A 21,969-nucleotide genomic window follows, 5' to 3' on the forward strand; every position below is an offset into this window, starting at 1 on the left:
AGAAGAAGGTCAGTGTTATAAGATGCATTGTTTTAATTCAAGGAGTTGCAAGTTCAAGTATCTGCCAAGTTTTTTCAATTAAATATAGTAGAGAAGCAGTGAATGATAAATCTCTTTGTGTGTCTTTTAATACACTAACCCAGACCACTGGAATTCCTGTTGCTTTTTCATTATAGAAGCGTATCGTAGCACTACTGTTTCTTTGTAAGATAAAAATTCAGTAGAGCTCAGTGAACTAATATGTATAAAAATCCTTCGCTGCCTTTGTATACACAATCCAGATGTTCACTCTTCAGATAATCCCTCTCTTCCTTTCCTGGCTAGCAGACAGGCAATGATGTCATCCTGGTGCTTTTTTCTAGGCACTGATGGTCCCTCTGTCCTTTTCTCTGTTCAGTGGGAATTAGTGATTATGGAGTTCTGGGGAAGTATAGGCTTAAAAGTATTTTATTTGGTAACAGGCCTCTATTTTGACACATTTACTGTAACAGGAAAGGTCTTGTCCTTACCCTGCTCTCCTTTATTCCACCAGAAACATTTGGTGTCCCTCTGTTAGGAAAGTATTGAATTCTTTTGTTGAGGCTCTCATAAAACCAAGAATTTTGAGATGTTCTGTTTTGTTCGTCACCATGATGTTTATACATCAAAACTGATACCTTATGTTTGTAAAATAACCGGCTCTCATGCTCAGTGTTGTAGAATAAAAGATAAACTTGTGAGCAGTAAGCACAGTTCATTCAAAGGAAGAAGGCTGAATTATTTTTTTAAATGGTGATTCGTTCTGAAGATCGTGTCTTAAATTAACTTAATCCTGTAAAATGTTACTATTAAGAAAATTTGCTTTAATGACTGGTTGTGCAGTTACATTTCTGGAAATAAGCTCTTGGTAGCCCTAATCTTTCATAGTCTATTCAAAACAATAAACAAAAAGATACTTGAAATCCCATTTAGGTTAATGGTGCTAATAGATATAAAATGACATAAGTATGCAGATGTTAGAAATCGAGTGAGATCTCTTTGATAATAAACTGGTATTTTTAAGGCATTTTTAAGATCATAGCCTAAGTCCTGATTCATCAAGATTTTTTAAGTGCTCGTATTACACAGTAGATATTTACATTGTGGCAGCTTTGCTCTGAGGATATTGTTATGGGATGATTTGTTTCCCAGTGTGAATGGATTGCCTCCTGAGCCATTTGTCTGCACTAATGTCTTCGTAGGAGGGATTGATGTGAGAAACTGTAATGTATAAGGACAATTTGTAGTTGGTAATGAAATAAATTATGATCAAAATCCATTTATTAGCGTATCTGAGAGACCGAGTTTTATGGGAGGAAAAAATACTCCTCTAGAAAATGCATTTTCCATTCAGATTTTTTCACATTTTTCTCCTTTTTTTGCCTTCTCCTCTTTTTCCCTCCTCTCCTCTTCCCTTGTTATAACTTTTTTTTTTTTTCCCTAAAGGGCCAGCTTTTTGACTATGCTCCATCTAGAAAAGTAGACTGATCTTGTTTCAATACCAAAATAACATTGTCCTGACTGTGCACACACGGGTCTTTGAATTTTTGGTTGGTTGTTTGTTTTTTATAATTTTATGATTTTTTGGGGTTGTGATTTAAGGAATGGAAATGACAAGTCTTTTCTGCATTTCTGGTTATCATCACATGATCTGTTGACTGTAGAATTTAGTAAATGTGTGTTTTGCTGTGCCAAATTGAGTTATTTTTGTTACATATTTGTAAACAGAGGGCTGCATTAGAAATCACAGCCTCAGACATTTGAGCTGCCACTGTGCAGGCGTGTTAGATTAAGCAAAGGGCAAGGAGGGGTCTTGGCATGGGTTTGAATGGGTTAGGGTTATTTGTGGAGCTTTGGTTTGGGTTTTTTCCTCTTCAGTATCTCAGCAACAAGCTGTGGTGTTTCTGTGCCAGAGAAGGAATATGAGAGCTGTCAGTGGTGACCCCAGATGTGTGTCCGTGGCAGGAAAGAGACCGTCCCCATCTGTCAAGTGTCTGCACTGTAGGGCTGTGGCAGAGAGTGAAACGTGGCACCCCAGCAGACAGGGCTGTGAGCAGTGCTCTTCAGATCCTCAGGGTTGGCAGCACTGCTAAGAAAAGGATTAATCTTCTTCCCTACTCATCATTTCCACTCACACTGTGACTGACCTGTGTGTGCTTTCTCCTGTGGGGGGTTATCTGGGGTTCTAAAAGGCGCAGCGTGCAGCACCAGGGCAATTGAGATACGCAGCTGTCAGAGAGGTGTGGATGGGATGTGGTAAACAGCTAGCCTGGGGTCTCACAGGGAGCTGCCCTGGCTCCAGCAGGACCCCTTCCTCCTGCTCAGCTCTGCCTCTGCTCCGTGGAGCAGACCCTGCATGGTCCATGCGTGGTTCTCTGTCTCGGGAATGCTCTTGGGAATGCTGCACAGCCACAGCGCTGCCTCTGAGCTGGGAGCTGGTCCAGGCCATGTCCCTGGACTAGGAACTGTCAGCTCAGATAGCTCAATTCTCCCTCTTTCTCTATAATAAACTGTTAACTGTAGAAAATACAGGAGAGGGGTGGGAATATCAGTTCCTTTTTATTGTTCTTCCTGCTCATGGCACTGGTGTCACAGATGCTGGTTGTTGGAATTACTGTTTTCTTCTATACAGGCTCCTAACTTTGGGGATCATAAGTGTTTCCTATATGCAGATGTTGTATTCTTATTGTGACTTCAGCCATATCCATAAGCCAGATTTGGAGTTCTGTATTGACACAGTGAAGTTTGAACCCTTCATTTAGTGTTCTAGTCCTGCAGCTAGGAAGCATTTCCATCCCTAAAACTGTCAAGTTATCTTATTGTCTCCTCGGAAAATTAAATAGTTAAGGAAATGTAATCCTGATGTTGTTTCCATATACCTAAAATTGGAGAGTTGAACCCTCTGTTTTCGTTTTGCAGCAATGTGTACTGCATCTGTAAGGCATCCAGAGACATTGCTAAATACATGTGGAAACGTTTCGTTCAGGAGATGATTAATTATTAAATAAATACCTCAGTCAATACATAATGCCAGGAAGCAGCCCGGAGTACAATACATTATATTTTGCCAACACATTATATTTTACCAAGTAGCTGATGTGCTTCAGAAAAGGAAAAAAATGCCAGAAAAATGGCATTACTGGAACCAGTGGACTTCTCTCTTGCTCTAGCACTAAGCAAACTGGGTATATTTATTGTATTTATATTGTATTGTATTTGATGCATATGCTTTTCATGTTTTGTGTAGGTTTCTATTATGTGACTTGCTTAGTTTTATGCCTCAAAGCAGGACTGTAGGAAGTATAATATTATATATTTCATTATTACATATATAATTGAAAACAATGTTCCTAAGACACACAAAATTACCAAAAATGCAGACTTCAGAACTTCAGTACTAAAAGAGAATTAGTTTTACCATTAATGCAAATAGAATTAGGGCTTCTTCAAGAATCTGCAAATTTCACATTTAACCATGAAAATGCTTTCAAGCAAATCTAAGAACCAAAGGTTTTACATATTTTCACCTACTTCCATTTGCTTTGCTCCCATTTGCAGTACTTAATTGGGCTTTTTTGACATCTAATTTTATAATAAGTTTATAATTTCTGGTGAAACAAGCTGTTCTTTCTGAAACAAGTGTAAGTTATGGCTCCAGTGGCAGCCCTACTGTGCAGCTGGCCAGGAACCATTATTGCAGTGACAGTGTAGATAAGACTCAGCAGGAGTTGGGAGAAACAGCTTGAGTGGGTCAGTTGACTTCAGGACTTCACAAGAGTGACACCAAAACCGTGGCTGTAGGTGACTGTGGTCAGTCAGCAGCAGACTGGTAGTGAGCAGTAATCTTTGAGGTCTTCTTAGCTCTCCTTCCTCGAGTAGAGGCTCTGGAGGAGCGTGCAATACTTGTTACAGGGCCCTGCCTAATACGCAGCTATAGCTGCAGCAGCAGCGACTGAACTGTAAAATGTAAATTTTGCCATTCAAAGGCACTAAACACATTTGGTGTTATCAGTTTGGCAGGAAAAAAGAAGAATTCCTATGGAAATTATACCGGCCAGTTCATATTTTACAGTGGCAGTCTCTGATACCAAGCCTTTTTAGATTATGATGTCTTTAATTTTAGGGTCAACAGAGCTTGTCTGCAAGGTAGATAGTGAGTGGAACTTTTGATAAGTGACTCCCAGCTGTGATTTTACTGTACGAGTCAAATCACAAGGAATTTTAATCTGAAAAGGTGGCACATGCTTCAGGTCTGGAATTTCCTCCTCCTTCCACCTCCTCTTTGTGCAAAGTAGCTTCAAGGCACACAGTAAAAGACATCTATTTGATAAGGCTATTGGGAAGGGCTGAGAATACCACCTGGAATGAAAAGGAATAGGGTTTGCTCTTTCATCTGTGTGATAGCATATAAATGTTTCCACTGTGTCAGGCTGCTGCTACACATTATAAGTCGGCTGTAAATGTAATTACATTAAACATTAAAACAACAAGGACAAAATTCAGAATTTTATGGGATTACAGAAATGCTGTTGAGGTGTACAGCAATTATTATGTATTGTAGTGAACCCCTCACAGTATCAGGGGTGAATTTACCCACTGGAATTCTAAAACTAGGAATTGGATTTAAATCTGAACTCGTCTACGTGTTCTCTTTTTAAATCAGTGTTTCTTCCTTTGAAAGAACTGATTTGATGCCATATTCTGTCTTCAGTCCTGTGAAAAAGGAAGGAAGAATAATGATTGTCCCATGAACTTCAGGATTTTTTTAATTAGTAAACTTTTGGTAGGATGAATGGAGGAGACCATCTCCTGTGATTGCTATAGCTTAAAGAGCCCATTTCCCCCTTAATGACTGCTGTAAACCCTGATAGCATGTCAGATTTCCATCAAGGATCTGAGGAGTTTGACTGGCACCAATTTCTGGTGAAAGAATAGAAATCTTAAAAGTTAATTAGGAGGAAATGAGAGAACTGTCTGAAGAAGAGATTAGAACCCTGAAGGTTCTTGTATTACTGGTGCAAGTGATGAACACTAAGATTCCTGAAGCATTTCTAAAATAGGGATAAAAGGAGGAATCTGTAAATATTTTAATAAATAACTGCATCTATGTTTTTTATGTTTTAAATGGATGTTGGCTTTTTTTATTTGGTTTGGTTTGGTTTTTTTACGTAGAGTCATGCAACAGTGATAACAATATCATACAGGAATATAACACATAAAAACTTTTGAGATTCATTCCTGCAGTTTGGTACTTTGAAACAAGGACTTGAGACAGATGTTTCTGAAAAAGTAGAACAGAAGGACTCCAAATAATTTGGAGAAATGTTACTACAGAAATAAGTTGAAGCTAGAGGCTATTTCCTGCTGGAAGGGGTTTATTTACTGTATAGTTCTCAAAATTTGTGCATTTTAATCACTCAGTGAAGAGAATTGAAGCAAATAGGTTTGTGTAGCATACTTCAGCACTCAATTAAAAAAAAAGTAGCAACAAAAATCTGAAGGCTTTTTTCTAGTGTCTGAAATTTCCTAAATCCCATGGCTATGGAAAAAGCAATTGTTTTTGTATCAGGTTTCACTGCTGCAGACTTTACTTTCTGACTGCTGTTCACAGTCACATTTCAATAATTCTGTCTTTGGAATAGACAAAGTAGAATTTTACTACAAGTTGTTGAGTTTAAAGATTTTTGATTTTATGAATAAAATTAAATAGAATGCAAGGAATAATAACTTAAATTGGTTGTTCAGTAAACAGTACTTCTGCCATACGTTCATTCTGAAGTAAACATCGGCTTTATTAAATTGTGCTGAACATCCATAAAAAGGTAATACACACTTTATTTTTGCCTTGGTCATAGCCTGTGAGTAATACAGTGATTGCAGTACATTCCCTTATTTTTGTTAGTTTACATACATCAGTGAAGTCAGTCATCTCTAAACTGGTTTTAAGAAAAAAAATTAAAAATGCTGAATGACAGTGCATTCAAACATTATTTTAATAAGCTGTTTTGAGTGCCATTTGTTAGTATAAGTTGTGTTTTGTTTGAACACTAAAATGCTTTGTTGCTAGGTGCTGAATAACACTGAAGAACTGGTAGTAAAGAATTTTGCTGTCTTTATATGTGGACTTGATTGTCGCGTATGCTCAGTATCAGAATCTTCCAGTGTAAGAAAAGAAATTCCTTGGTCAGGCTACATTTTTAAATATAAATTATTATTTTCTGCAGCAGGTATTTTCATGCTCTTCTTGTCCCTATGACCACACACTAATTCCCAAAGTTTGGGATGACTGTTTTTTAAAATCCTTTTAAGTATGAAATAGGGTGACAGGACAGAGAAACAGAAAAACAAAACTGTCTGGATGGAACAGGTTGCTTGTTTTGTTCTCATAAATGCTCTGTGCTCTCTAAACACAGCACTAAAGGGGATCCTGTTCTCTTTTCATCGTTCTCCGGCCTGTGAGAGCCCACTTAGGATTTGCACCTCCTCAAATTAGACAGCTGCTCTCTTTTGACACAGTTAAGGTCACACATTGGGTCTCAGTACAGAGAAGGAAGTCACCTAAGAGTTCTGGTTTTGTCCAGCTGTCCACCAGCAAGGTCTGATGGCCCTTTCTGTACCTCTTCTTCCAGAGTTCTTCACTGCTAAGAACTTGCCAGATATTTTCTTTGAAGCATATAACCTAACTAAAGTCTAAAGTGCAGAATATCTTTGCTAGTGTCTCTAGACCATCATAGCTGCAGCAACACTTTTGTTTCAGACTACCAGCAACTTTGGATAGCATTGTCATCTTTTGACAGAGAGCTGTATGAAAATCAGGCTAACTGTCCCTGGATTTTTTAGTTTTACTTTGTTTTTGCTGATCATCCTTATTTCCTAAAGCATCTTCCCATTTCCCATTTCTGCCTCTATGACAGTAAAACTTCCTGGTATGTGGTGGGTAGTCTGGCTTGCATAGAATTCTTGTATGTGGTAATTTTTGCTACCTATAATTAAAATTTGTTAATATGTCACAGTTACCTTCCTGTTAACATTATTGAAAAGTAAGTTGGGCTGTTAGTGTAGACTTGGGTTGTTTCTATGTGGGGGGTATGGCATCCCCATGAGAAAAAATCCAGATTTATTTTGAAATAATATGTTTCAGTTGACGGTATTCCTCACTGAGTATTGCATGCCCAAAACAACATTTTTTAATGATCACAAGTTAGTGCACTGCAGAGATTTATTGTCCTTCCATTTTTAGTGTGTGTTGGTATCCGTTGATCATGGGTCTTGGCCACTTTTCACAAATAGCTTTAACTTGTTATAAGAAGGTTGCTATGGATTTCAAGTTCTCCTTTCCAAGAAGTACTCTGTGCTATCATAAACAGCTGGGGAAAAAATCCTACTCAGTTTCCTTTTCAGCTCTACTATCTTTAACTATAAGTCAAAAAAATGCAGTAGGAAGCTCCTAAGAATTCTTCAAATAGTATCTATCTATCATAATCTTTTTGTACTTCTACACAGTTTATTTAAAATTCATCTTTTTTCACTCTTTTAAAAGGCTTTAGTATAAATATTTGTAGTCACGACTACTTAGATTGCAGCAGTGCCTAAAATTACCTCAGTTCATTTAGAACTCGGGGGAAGACAACTGAAAAGAGAAGCCTGGGAAACAGGACTTCACAGTTTACCACTTTACTCTAGTTTTTAAATAGATAGAATCAGACTCCTCATAAGAGTGCTCTCTAAGTTATACTTGGTTTACAGTGTGCTTTAGGAGGATCCAGAGCAAGGAAGGGGGAAGGTAGACTAAGAGAGGAACTTCTGGAAAATCTTAAATCCCCCTCTCTCCCTCTCTTTCTTCTACCCTCTGTGTTTCAGATTTCCATTTGTCACGTCAAGGCAATGACTACAGGATTTATACACGTTTTAAATTGTGTACTACATGTATTAACCTGAGAAGTGCTGCCTGTAGGCTGCATTGCAAAGCCTATTTCCACTTTTTTGGTTTTTATCATAGAAATCTTCACTGAATCTTGCAGGAGGACAGATTATGATCTGTCTTATTTTTTTGCTAGTATCAATTGCAAAGCAAAAAGTCTCATATGAGTACATGTCACACGCTGTTATCTTCATACAAATTTTTCTCTGAAGGTTCCTCTCACACATGTGTGGACAAACAGGCACACTTGTGTAGCCCTTTTCATTGTGATTTTTTAAAGGGAAAATTCATTACCCTGCTGTGAATCACATTTTAAGATAATACAGTTACATGATTGATACACAGCTGAAATAGAGCCAGATTTTACTGTCCAGCCCCTTGAATCAGAGTTGAAGAAGGAAACACCTCTCAGCTTAAATTAAGTCTCAGAATGGCCAGAAATCCATAAGGAGTCAATGCCATTTGATTGCTCTTGAAATGAGAATAGCACCCAAGAAGGAGGTTTGATTAATGCACAGATCTTGTGGTGTTTATTAGCAGAGGGTGGGGTTTAAACCACCAAAGAGAGAAGAGGAGCTTTGAGACAATTTAATGTCAATAGGGAAAACTAAAAGCTCTTGAAAAAAATTGCTTTTTGCTTCTGCTGCAAAGCTGGGAGCAGGCACAGGAGAGAGAATCACTGATTTTGGATCCATGGTGCTTGAAGCTCATCTCTCAAATTGTTTCTGGAGTTGATGATGTTGAGCCGCCAGGCTGCATGTGTTACGTTGTCCATGTTTAGGGGTGTTTCAAAGCCTTAGCCTGGTCTGTCTCTCTCTGTGGTATGTGCAGCAGCTCCAGAAGCACTTATATTTCCAAGGCTCTGTCTGTCCTGTCAGCACCAAGGAGCGACACTTGCCTTTTTTCCTGGTCAGACCACTTTCCCCTGGAGCATGCCAGCTCTCCTGAGTGCACACAGGCGCCGGCTCTTTTCCTTTGGGTTTCAAGTCCAGAGGCGCAGACTAAATCCAACCTTCAGGCATGTGCCGTGTGCTGAGAAGGAGACTGTGTATTCTGTCCACATGGTCAGAGGCAGTGTCAGGATGATGATGTGACTAGCAAGTTTCCAGACTGCAGCTGCCTTGAGGCTTCTGGAGGAAGTGCACAGTGACAAGTGCAGCTGGCAGCCCCCCAGTACCCTGAGAGTGGCACTTTCAGTGCAGGGCATAAACTCGACCCAGTCTGTCTCTGTGTTACTGCCCAGCACAAGTGTTGTGGTTTAACCCAGCTGACAACAAAGTACCACACAGCTCCTCAATGCCCCTCCACCAAGTGGGATGGGGAGGGGAATCAGAAAAAAACATATCAAGCAAACAAACAAAACCCAGAAATTCGTGAGTTAAGAACACTTTAATAATTGAAACAAAGTAAAATATGCTAATAATACTAATGATAACAAAACCAATAATAGCAATGAAGAGAGAGAAAAAAATAAAATCCAAGAGAAACAAGTGATGCACAATACAATTGCTCACCATCTGCTGACTGATGACCAACTTCCCCCTGAACAGCAGTCAGCAGCTCCCACCCAGTTGTCACCAGTTTAAATACTGGGCATCATGTTCTACATCATACAGCATCCCTTTGGCCAGTTCAGGTCAGCTGTCCTGTCCATGCTCCCTCCCAGCTTCTTGTGCCCCTCCTCACAGGCAGAGCATGAGACACTGAGAAGCCCTTGACTTGGGATAAGCACTGCTCAGCAACAACCAAAACATCGCTGTGTTATCAGCATTACTCTCATACTGAATCCAAAATTCCGCACTGCACCAGCCACTAAGAAGAAAATTAACTCAATCCCAGCCGGAACCAGGACAACCTGACTGGTCTTCAGTGTTCAGACAGAAGAGGAAATGTGGATCAATTGTAAACAAAAATAAATAAATACAAATTTAAAAAAACCCCACAAAACTCCTGGGAAGTATGTTGAGGAAAGCAGCACCTAATCGATACTGATATTTTCCCTGCATTAATTTTCTGTCTAAACCTGAAACATTTTTATAGGTTTCTAAATTTAATTCTAAAGGTGACCTTAATATCGGAATTATTTTTCCAACTGATAAGTCACCTGTTTCTCTCTTAATTTCATTCTTCACATTACAATTACAGAAGACAATTAATCTCTTTTTGTTCCGATCAGATTTTTATCTTCTTGGGTTTGGTAAATTTGAAGTTGCTGTAGTCACTTATTCCTTTAAACTTAAGAAGTGCTTATTTGACAAATCAGCAATCTAAAGTAGAATTTTTCCACTCATCATAAATAGAATAAACCACGATCACTCCCTTGCTGGGGGTTTGGAGTTACATGTCATCACTTTTGATTTGAGACATCAAAAAATCTCATGTAAACATTTTGCCTCAGCTCTGTGGCTGTGGCGTGCTTGGCGCCAGACTGTGAGACAGACCTTTCCTCAGAAGTTTGTGCTGCACTGTGTCAGACTTGATGCTCTGGGACCATGCACTGTGAAAGCATTCATGGTGAGTAAGGGTGGCCCAGGCTGTCTTACATGAACGTGAGCTTTAGCAGAAAATCTGGGAAAATATGAATTGTGTGTATATGTATGTACACCTCAAGAAGTGACAGCTGAAAATAGAGTCCAGTTAGGATGAAAAGTGATACACCCCGATTCTTGTGTACTGTACCTGGTGTTACTTTCCTGTATTTTTCACAGGCTGAAGCCAGGAGGCAGCTGAATGGCAGCATTTATATCTTTTTTCAGGACAAGAGATTCAGGCCTTTGTTTATTTCTCTGTAGAAAGTGATACTTCCCACAAATGACTGCAGAGAGATGTGCATATCAAGGATATTGAGAGTTTCAGATTGCTTTGATAAGAACAAATAGCCTACAAATCACCAGACAGGAAATGGAACATGGCACATTGTCTTAAACTATCTCCCTTAATAATAGTTTTTGCAAAACACCAACATAAATATCTGTTAGTCATGTTGCAGGGAGGAACTCAACGGTCCTCATTCAGATACTTGAACATAAAAAGTATTTCATTAGATTTCAGAGTTTAGCAGGATTAGCAATTAAACTTATTTTTGAATATAAGATGTTGGCAGCTTTTTTTGCTGAGTTTTTGTTCGGAATTGTTCAGAATTTTTTGTTTGTTGGTTTTTTAAGGGGTGAAAAGTCAGTTTGACCAGTTTGCTGAACATACTCAGACTCTCACATTTCCTCTACATGTGACTCTAGTACCCAAATTTTCTGTACCCACACATTTCAGACAGAGGTCATAAACTGTGGGTTTCTCAGATGTTTATTTCATATGACGATGACAGACAGCTGAGTTTCAGCTCCCTGACAGATAACACAGCAATCTCAGTGCTATCTCTGTTTCTAGCTCTGCAGTTTCTCCCCTCTCACTGTCTAGTCTGTACCCAGCCAATCCCATTGGAAATTCCAGCTCCTCATTCCCCTGTGTACTCCAGCACATCTGCTCATGCTCCTCTTCCATCTCCTACCACTTTGTTTCTACAGCACATTCAATCTCTGCTATATTTCACTTGAACTGGGATTAATGTATCACAAAATTACTTGAAAGGAATCTGAATTTCATTGTGACTGCCAGTTCCTAGATTAGTCACAATGGCCAAGGATTGATACATAAGCTAATGATTTGGTATGATTGTTGTAGGTCATTACTGGCCTGAAAATGTAAAATGTTTAGTTTCTCTGGTGCACAGTTATACTTCCTTGCTTCTTTTATAATAACCTCTATGAGTGTCCAGCAGTCCTTGAAGACATGAAGATTTTTTTTTAATAATCAGAAGTGAAACACATGGATCTTAAATCAAAAGTATTCAGCTTGTGTCAGTTAAATAACAGGGTATCTCCTGAGCACCTGGAAGGTATTTGTAAATAGTAATAGTGAGAACAGTAATTAATGAGTATTTAACATGCTGAACAAAATACTCTTTAGTGGTTAAGTACCACCTTGGCTCTTAAGATCTCAAAAGCATCTTATTAGTATACAGAAATGAAAATTCCTGTAATTTTACTCCTTTTGAGACAGATAATTGCTGCCACAGCTATCAAGTATGGGGTACTTGAGGTTTCTAGCTTGCCTAATGTCAGACTAAGAAATGGACGCAACACTGTAATGTTTTGTTCTAAATATGAGGAAACCAGTGAGTTCTTGAGAAACACTAGACCAACATTTGCATTCACTTCTGTCAGGAGAGCTACAAAACGTGTCTTTTTGAGATGTAGGCATTGCACACAGCACGTTGAGGTCTCATGAGAGACACCCAGAGTGAGACAGACCCAGGCTCATCCCAGCAATGTGTGGAGGGAGCACAAGAGACAATGGATTTAAGTTGAAACAAGGCAGATTGAGGCTGCATATGAGAAGGCATTTCTTCACTGGCTGGACAGCCAAGCAGCAGAGTGGGTTGCCAGAGTCTGTGCATTGTTATTCCTTGAAATTTTTCAGGCCCTGACTGGATCAATCCCTGACTCACCCTGTATCTGACCCTCTTGAGCAGGAGGTTGGAATGGAGACCTCTGAGGTTGCTTCCAACCTGATTATCATAGGAACCTGCAAAGCTACATCTGTCAAATTTAATAGTTGCTCCATTAACATCTGGCAACTGTGCTAGGCTATAGTTTAAGTCCTAAAACTGCAAATCCCTACTCCTGTGAGCGGATTTAATGATACCAATAGTCCCAGTGAGGTTGATGGGATTGCTGGAAAGAATAAGGCATTAAAAGATCACGTCACTAGTCTGGAAACCACTTTTCTTTTGGTTTTTGTTCAGTGACTGGACACGTCTTCCCTGAAAAGCCTTGCATGTCAAGGAAATTATATGAAAGGCCAAAAATACTATTCCTTTGATAGTTGTGGTTTCACATGCTGACTTCCTGTCTTTACAAACAGGTTATTCCACCTAATTGCCATGTGAAAAGCCATGATTAACACAGGGAAAATTAATTTACTTTGTAATTGAAAGTGGTGTCAAATAAAATACGCTATAATAGAGGAAAAGCTATTCGTTTCTCAGTTTTAGTAACCTTAGATATCAATAGCCTGCAAATCAAACTAAGAATGTGGTCTTTGTTGTAGATGTTGCTATTATTGTTGTTCTTTTAAACCACATGATATCCCTCTGACAGAATTGTTTAAATTTTTCTATGAAACTTCACCCTTTCCACAGATTTGCAACCAATGTGATTCCCTGTTTCTACAGGGATTTACTTTCATGTATCAGTATCCCCTCTGTTTTCACAGGTGGGCAAAAAACCATATTTGCTTGACAGGGTTATTTTTGGCCTATAGTAAGAAATGTCTAATAAAAAGAAAAGGGGAAATTCAGCACTTCAAAGTTAATTTAATTTGTAGAAATATAATTGAGCACCCAAGAAAGGTTTCTCTCTGTTAGGCCTTTTCCAGTGAGTTTTCAGTAGAGGACTTGAGCAGCTCTGCATTGCTACTGAGGAGGCTGAACTTTCTTGGCACTACTCAACTAATGGAAACCAGATAATTCAGAGTTGTTTCCTCTGTGGAAGAATTGCATTCCATTAAGTCTCTTATCAGGCTGTTTCATGTACAATGAGTTGTGTTTTATGGAGAATCATTTCTAATTCCAGAGTACGTCAGATTGCAATTGCAAGTTTAGCAGAGTTTTTCAGTTAAAAAATAATGATTACTGGGAAATAGAGTTACACAAGAACAAGAGCACCTGGGAGCTGAACCTTGGGAAGAGCAGATTTCTCTCAGGAATTCGTGTGTAGTATTTCTTGGCCATTGCTCTTAGGAATTGCAGACTTGCAGATAATCCAAGCAGAGTAATGCATGCTGATTTTCTTTTTGAGAAATACCACTTAAGGCTAGTGCACATCCAGAACAATTCTTTAAAACTCAAATCTTTGGAAAATGGTAATTTCATCTTCCTCTATTTCAGATTATTTCCCTAAAAAAAAAGTCTCTTATGATATAAAACTCAAATCTATTTGATCTGGGTTTGGCATATGCAGTTGCAGCTTCTTGTGTTCAGCATGTTCCAAATTCCAATATTATATCTGATTCTCTTTCTGCTTCATTTTCATAATACAGCTGGAGCCCTCTGTATTTATCAGAGCAGGAGGCCAGGATTCCTCATGCCTGATGAATGTTGGCAAAGTGGATGTTACTGATTTTCTGCATGTGTTTATCAGGGGATGGTGATTTGAGGGTGCTTAGCTACTCAATGCGAAAGTGTGCCCTTGCTGAACAAGAGTGGGTTTACTCTCAGCATAAAATGATAAGACCAAAGTGAAGCATGCTTTTAAAAACTATATATTTTTTGACCTTTACTGCAACTATCACCAATTAACCTTATTTTATTTACTTTCTTTTTTTTTTTTTTGGTTGGTGTATGTTTTCAAAATGCATTGCTTCTTGCTTTTGATTTTCTATCTGTTCTTTCTGTCACTAAGATGAAGTTGGAATACTTTCTAACAGGCCTTTCTTTTATAAGCAAAGTTACCTTACCAGGATCTGAGCCATTGCAAAGTTTATGAAAATTTTGAACTATGGTTGAAGAATAATTTAACATTTTATAATTTACCAGTGACGATTTCCATTGAAAAATCTAGTATTTTGCAGTAAATGTTTGGTTTTGAATATTTTCATGAAATTCAGGTTTTGGGGACAAAAAAAAGGGTTAAGAATCTTTTCAAACTAGTTTTAATTGTGGTTTACTTTGCATTTACAATTTAATAGTGAGCCTTATGACTGTGACACAGCAATCCTATACTAAAGAGATTCATGTGTGGCCTAAATGCCTTAGCATATTATTAATTTTTTTAATAAACTTTCTTTTTTAATAGATATTAACCTCAGAAAAATATATTCCATTTGTAAATGTTTGGATGCTTAAGAAAGGCTGTAAATGTTACTGTTCCATTTCAGCAATGTTGCAGATTGATATTTACTGGAGATTTTAAGTTAATTTTACCGTAGAAAGATCTTGGTGCAGAGAAATAATGATAATGTGGAAAAAAAGATACTCCAGGTACACATCAGTTCATTAGAAAGGCTTGGAGTAGAACCCAGAGTGACTGACGAGTATTTCAGTCCCCCATTTTCCTCTACCACCTACTTTCAGTATTTGATAGAGACTGCTGCTTAAAAATCAAATTGAAAATATGTTGTTCAACATTTTAAACCTATTTTTCATATATCAGAATATATGTTTGCTTTCTAAGGTCCTTACCAAGGATCCATTTTTTTTATTTTATTTTTTTTCAAATTTTGCTTTATTCTTTGCTTTGTTTCATGTCTGTTCAATTTTATTTATTCCATGTTTTCTTTTTGTTTTGTTTTTGTTTTTAGTTGTGTCTGGTAAGTTGAAATTTTATTGGCCATCTTCTAGTCATCGTATCACTGTGACGGGAACTTCTCCTCCCCTTCCCATCCATCCCCCTCCATGTCCTCCAACCAGTCAGCTCCCATCCTTTACTTGTTATTGGCAAGACACATCGAACAGAATAAATTCTGCATGAAGTATGGGTAACTTAATGGCAAAGAGAAAGGTAATGGGTTGCAAACTTTCTGTCTGTTTTTATATGATGTAACGAGTCAAATCCTAATGCCTCCTCTCTTCAGTGACTGCACGGGTTGAGCTTCAGAGTGTGCTAAAAAAATCGCATTTGGTTAAAAGTTTTCTGGGATAAAAGTTGTTCTTTTCTTATAGAGATTAATTTCTTGGCATCTTTTAAAGTCTCATCATTGCATACCACATGTATGTGACCCAAGGTGTGAAATCAGACTGATATTAAAAACAAAAGGCAATGAAAAAGTTTCCAGTACAGTTAACATAGAATGGAATTTAATAATAGTTTCACTTAACCCTGTTTAATTCTTCTAACATTGAAGCTAGTAAGATTTTTATTATTTACCTTAATGGCAATAGATTTAGAATAATACACATATGGGCAATATGCATATATATTTAGAGTAGTATCCATACAAAATATGTATTTAAAATAATACCTAGAGAAAGATGTACCTACTTACATTTCATAAATTCTACCATGGCTGCCTATGAGACTAAATTCCCCCTTCTTTTTTGTGTTAAGTAGTCCCTGAATGGTCATCTTGAGGTACTGTAACCACAACCATTCAACTATTTCTCCAGTGGTCAGAACCATTTCAATCTCTTAATAGTTGCACCTGTCCTGAAGTTCAATGAAATCTGAAACCTCATCAATCCTCTGCACTAGCACAGGATTTAGAAACCCTCGGTTCCATATTGTGTGGCATTGTGTCACAGACTAGTGCAGAACCAGCCAAGCCCTAAATTTAACTATATGCTAAATTTATTCTTGTTATTAGAATCTAGCAGCATAACAAAGGTGCTTCACCCTCATCTCCATTTCCCCCTCATGCCTCACAACCCTGTGGCAAACCCCCAGCCAGTTCTCCCTCCCTTCCAAATGAAGCATGCTGTCATGTCAAAGCCTTCCCACATCTTCTTCCAAGGTACTGGTTGAATGTCTCGGAGCTAAATGTTTTGAAGTCTGCTAATTACAGTAGGTCAATCTTGGCTTCACTTGGCAAACATGCATAGTTTCTTATCTAAGGAAATGCTAGGAAAGGTAGCATTTGCATCCAAATGTAGACAGCAGTTTTATGCTTCAAAAATTCCTCTCAAAGCAGGAGTGTTGTAGGAAGAATATATTCTGATATGAACTCGCCAGGAAGCAGAAACAAGGCATGGGGAACAGATAACTGCAAAAATTGGCCCACAGAAACACTGAAAGAGATTTTTTTTTTTTTTAAAGACTTAAGTGTTATTGAATCTATTCTAGATAAAGCTACTACTGCTGGGTGTTTATAAAACACATCTTTGCATTACGTATGTTACGTTGTTTTTAAGGGAAAATCTTGTGGAAACATCATTGTTCACAAGGGAAAAAAAAGGAATTAAACAAAAATCGCTTGATTTCTTAAAGTCAGATACAAAACATGCCCTTTATTCTCAAACCAGAGAAGAGGGAGAGCATTATTAGTTTCAGACAGATGATCAGAAGGAATTGGAAATTAATAAATAAATGGGCTTTCATTTAATGCACATTTTTTCAAGAAGCAGGAGTTAACAGCCTATAGAACACGCTAGATTTTTTCCTCTGCTAGCATCACCAAGCTATCTAATATCATCTATGCTGATTTTTTTTTTTCATGTGACTGACACGATTTTTTGACATTCTCTTTACTACTAGATGAAGGGGTTGTTGAAGTCAGTATAAATCAAACAATGCTGGCAGTATTTATAATGTTAGGCTGAGCAGATGTTTCAAATTTGCCTTCATTTGCATTTATATTTTGTTTGAACATGCTCTTACCTATGTAAATGAGGAAGACATTTAGCTCTGCTGTTCCTTTAAATTCAGTCCTTCTCAGTGTGTTTGAACTGGAGATTTTTAAGTGGTTATAATTTGAATAGTATTTCTTGGGCTTTTGACTTCAAGTTTTTTTGAGACTATGACTACATCAAAAGTCTGTTATATAAGCACTTAAGGGCTTTTTCTCTCCTCAACTTTCCTAAGCCAGAGATGATGAGTTTTGTGTGTGTAAGCCTGAATTCATAGTTACTCAGCAGTGTGTCTTGCAGCCCTTAACAAAGTATGGCCCCTGGGCCAGTTGTCTCTCAAAGATTTCTCCATTCTGGCTTGCAGCCCTATTCCTCCTTTAAGAACCAAATTGTAACAGATTTGTTTGTATTGGTGACTGTTGCTCTGCAAGTTTTCTCATCAAGCTGGTGGGACTTATTTCCATGTACCCCGGGTCAGCACTAAAAGCACATGTTGCACAGTCAGAGTTTTAACTGGGAGGTCCAGACACAGAAAAGATGATCTGACTGGTGCTGAAGCTGTGGCTGTTAGAGACTGGTGGTGTCTTTGTGCTGCCTCTCCTTATTAAAGAGACTTCACTGTTCTGGTTTATACCATTTAAAGTCAGGAGGAAAATTGTTCTTTCAAATGAGCTGATGGCAGTGTGACTTATTTCTTTTTTGGTGTTTTCCTTTCAGAGCCTCCACAGTTTGTTGTAAAGCCTCGAGACCAGGTAGCTGCACTGGGGAGAACAGTAACTTTCCAGTGTGAAGCAACTGGAAATCCTCAGCCAGCCATCTTCTGGCGGAGAGAAGGGAGTCAGGTAAAAAAGCCCTTCTGTCCTCCTTCCTGGCAGTTTCTTGAAGAGATGATTTCACATGAGAGAAGAGTATTTTAATTATTGTTTTAAAGATGTGGAAAAGAAGCTTAGAGCTTGGAGATGCTGGATACTTATTCTTTACTTCTAAGTCACATGCATGCTAAGTGATGTCAGCCTTAGTGGAAAGGTTATCTATGTTTTGCTGTCTCCCATTTTCTCCATGAATGTAAAAATAAATCTGTGAATCAACTGGAAACATTCCATGTTTCACTACTCCGATAATGTCTTTCACCTAACAGGGAGAACTTCTAAGAAATGGAGAGATGACTTATGCTGAAATTGGTTGAACCCCCAAACACTGCCAGATTTTCAGAAAGTTTGGCTTTGGGTTTATGGTGCAGCTGTTAGTTTGCCACGTGTTTTTGAGTTTCTGGCAAACTAAACCATTTGCTGCATTGATCTCCATCACTGCATGGGTAGGACTCTAGTTCTGGGCTGAGGAGAACTACTTTCCCACTCTATCAGTTGACTGACAGACCATACCTGAATAGGTCACTTTTTCTCCCAGGTTCCTTATTTGAATGGGAGGGAAAATTATTTTCATCTTCTTTGTAAAGGATCTTAAAAGCCAGTGGATGAAACACAATACAGCACAGAAAGAGAATTGCAGTTTTCTTTCAAAGTCATCTTTTGAAGGAGGGATGTGACACAAAGTATTCTTTATTGGAAGGAAAGAAGGAATATGGGATTCTGGTTCTCCTGTGAATGAAGGAATGAATGGTGCAAGAGTATATGACAGGGTTCTTTGTGTTACGAAACAATAGGGCAGAGAAATTGAGAACACTTGGAAATGGGCTTCTTTACTCCATTTGCAACATTTCTGTCTGAATACCTAAGTACAACTAGACTGCTAACTAAATTTAGATGGTAATCTTCAGTGGTGTATTTATAGCAGTATATTATGCTTCTATTCCATTTATTTATTTATTTATTTATTTAGCCATATGTTGTCTAGTACATCTTTGTTTGGTTTTGGTTTTTTTTTCTCATTTTTGACTCTGCTGAGTGGTGACCACTTGTGATGATTGAGAGAAATGAAAGAGGAGGTCAATGAATAGGGTTTGCTGATATGGAGAATATTGTGTCCAATTCTTTTGGACAGTTTTTGAAAATGCAAAATTTAGTTAGCCAAGAAAAAGAGGTAAATATAACCTCTGTGATCTTGAAGTATTCTCGTTCACAAGTTGTTCAGCCAGAGGTAGGAATTCAACCCTCAACTGATTTTTGGTAAATACTACGTACTTTATACACAAACTATCTAAATAGGCATAGGATTTAATTCTGTGTTATAAGACTTCTCATAAAACACAAGCATTCTGTTCAGAGAGACCTACAGAACATCTCTTTTTTAAAAACTGCTCCATTGGTAGGAAGGCAAATGTTAAAATACAGATAAATAAACCACCATCTGCATTTAAATGAAAGAAAATGAATGCCTTGGAGCAAGTTCTAAAAAGAACATTAAAGCAAATGACTGAGGTTCACCACAGTTGCTTGCACCATTGCGGTATCTGTACATTTCACATCTTCACTAGACTCTGTTATACTTTGTGCAAAGTCCAGTATTGATCCTAGAGAGTGTTATTGCAATCCAAGAAGTCTTACACAATTCTATGTGCATATCTGCACCTATTTTATCATAAAAAAATCCTACAGCAGCTATTCCCATTGTGGTATAGACATGCTTAAGACATGAAGAGCAGAATGTTTTCTGTATAATGTGAAAAGATTCATTTGTTTAGTTATATTGAAGTTATGCTTATTGATGTTTGAACTTATTTAACTTGTTTTTTCCCCTCTTTCTTTCCTGTACATCTTTTAGAATCTGCTCTTCTCATACCAGCCCCCTCAGTCATCCAGCCGATTTTCAGTTTCCCAGACAGGAGACCTCACCATCACCAATGTCCAGAGATCTGATGTTGGGTACTACATCTGCCAGACTTTAAATGTTGCAGGAAGTATCATAACAAAAGCCTACTTGGAAGTTACAGATGGTAATCATAGATTCATTTTATCATTTCCAAGTTTTTTATTTTTATTTGAAGACAGCAGTGCGGTTATGTGACACTACTTTGAAATCTGTTTTGCATAAATGTGGATTTCATGTTTCTTTGAACATAAAAATCCTGTTTTAACCACCTCTGTCAGGGGTTTAAAATTCTGGATAATGTGTAACACTATATTTCCGTTTTATATTGGTAAGTATATTCAGTTTATGGATTTTGGTCGGATCTGTTAATTTTTATCTGACTCCTTTTTAGCTTCCCCCACTGGATTTAATTTACTTTCAGATTGCTTACTGCCTGGTTCTTTATCCCTTTTATTGTGTGGCCATTTGCATAGCATTTCCATTTACCTGGTTTTTTCCTTGTTTCTTAATATTATGTTTTAGCAAGGAAAAAATATCAACCTGTATGGAGATCAGCAGAAAAACATAGAAATTGTACATCCTTTTTAAGGAGTGGTTGGGAAAAAATATAAGATGAAAAAGCTACAGGGAGCATGTCTACAAGCAGTAATATGTGCTGATGTGAGGCCAGTTTGCCAATTATCAGAAATACTTCTTATTTTTAACAGCAGAGTATATACACAGGGAAAATACTAATCTTAGCATTTACAGAGAAGGAGGGTAAGAGCAGAGAATTTGAGCAGAGGGAAGCTGTTGTCTGAGAAGAGTTTCCATAAAGAAGCCCTTCGCCCTATAGAAAACAAAACTGGTAAAATTCTAGAAACATGCAGTGAGCCTGTAGGATTAAATTGTTTATTTATCTCCCCCTCCCCCTGGATTGAGATTGGAGGAATAGGACTACATCCCTTCTGCTTCCTCACAAGTTGTAAGCCACATTTCCTAATCCTCTTCTTTCCATTTTTTCAATGGGGAGAAGGCCATGGGAAGGTGAGAAATAAATTTAAAATAGAAAATTAAGGAAGTTAAAATGGTTTTCTGCTAATGACTTACGCCATCTGAACTTGGAAATAATCAATTTAAATGCATTTTTTTTACTATATGCTCTGGATTGATCTGGTGAGTAGTTGTTTTTTATAGTGTCTTGGGACAGTTTCTGGTACTTCTATAAAAGTGAAGGCAGAATATGCTGAATATTCCTAAAGGTATTAGAATACCTTTATGAATGGTTTTCCTAAAGGTAGGGGGAGTTGTCGTCAGCTTCTGTGGCACTAAAACTAGCCATGAATTTCAGTGTCATTAGATTTCTTCTATAAAGTACAATCAACTCCTTACCTTTGCCAGCTGCAAAGCTCTTGACAAACTTGTCAAAGTCAAGTACAAATTATAAGTGGGCTTATTTTGACTGTCTCTACAGAGAAAAGTCGTAATGGCCTCAAAGTGTGTACCAACAGGCTGGGACAAGAACTAATGGATAAATAAAGCAGTTGAAAACAGAGTGTTGTTTGAACATGCAAATGAAATTATGGGAGTTGGAATTTAGCCAAAAAAAGCAGTGCTAACATCCTGTCTGTTGTTATGAAAAGTAATTGAGAAATATCTGATGTTCACAAGTTATCAGAACTTCAGGTTTCTATTTCAGCCACCAAACCAGTTTTTAAGTTACGTGAGCCCCATGCCACTGCTGAGCAGATTTATGACATTTAAAATTATGGCTATTTTCAGATCATCAATCCATGTCATCTTGGATGGTACAGGTAGAGCAGATCCCCAAAACACAAGATAACTTTTACCTCTTTTTTTTGGATAATGGAAGACAGTCATTCTTTTTTCTGTGAATGCTGAGACCGGTTTATATTTTTCTGTGCAGTAGAATTAAATAGCCTAT

At 37.8% G+C, this 21,969-nt stretch overlaps 1 protein-coding gene across 8 annotated transcripts in view; it reads left to right on the forward strand.

Moving 5' to 3' along the window:
• Nucleotides 1–21,969, forward strand: part of ROBO1 (roundabout guidance receptor 1) — a 704,028-nt gene that overhangs the window by 622,888 nt on the left and 59,171 nt on the right. For 6 of the 8 annotated variants that reach the window (XM_008631567.2, XM_017731506.1, XM_017731504.1 and 3 more), the window contains 3 exons: nt 15,296–15,304; nt 17,994–18,118; nt 19,998–20,169. In XM_008631567.2, the coding sequence (XP_008629789.1) occupies nt 15,296–15,304; nt 17,994–18,118; nt 19,998–20,169 (306 nt within the window). The remainder of the gene's footprint in view (nt 1–15,295; nt 15,305–17,993; nt 18,119–19,997; nt 20,170–21,969) is intronic. The other 2 variants (XM_017731505.1, XM_017731501.1) reach the window with 1 other exon arrangement.

This window comes from Corvus brachyrhynchos, unplaced genomic scaffold (genome assembly GCF_000691975.1).
Source record: "Corvus brachyrhynchos isolate BGI_N302 unplaced genomic scaffold, ASM69197v1 scaffold152, whole genome shotgun sequence".
Classification (NCBI taxonomy): domain Eukaryota; kingdom Metazoa; phylum Chordata; class Aves; order Passeriformes; family Corvidae; genus Corvus; species Corvus brachyrhynchos.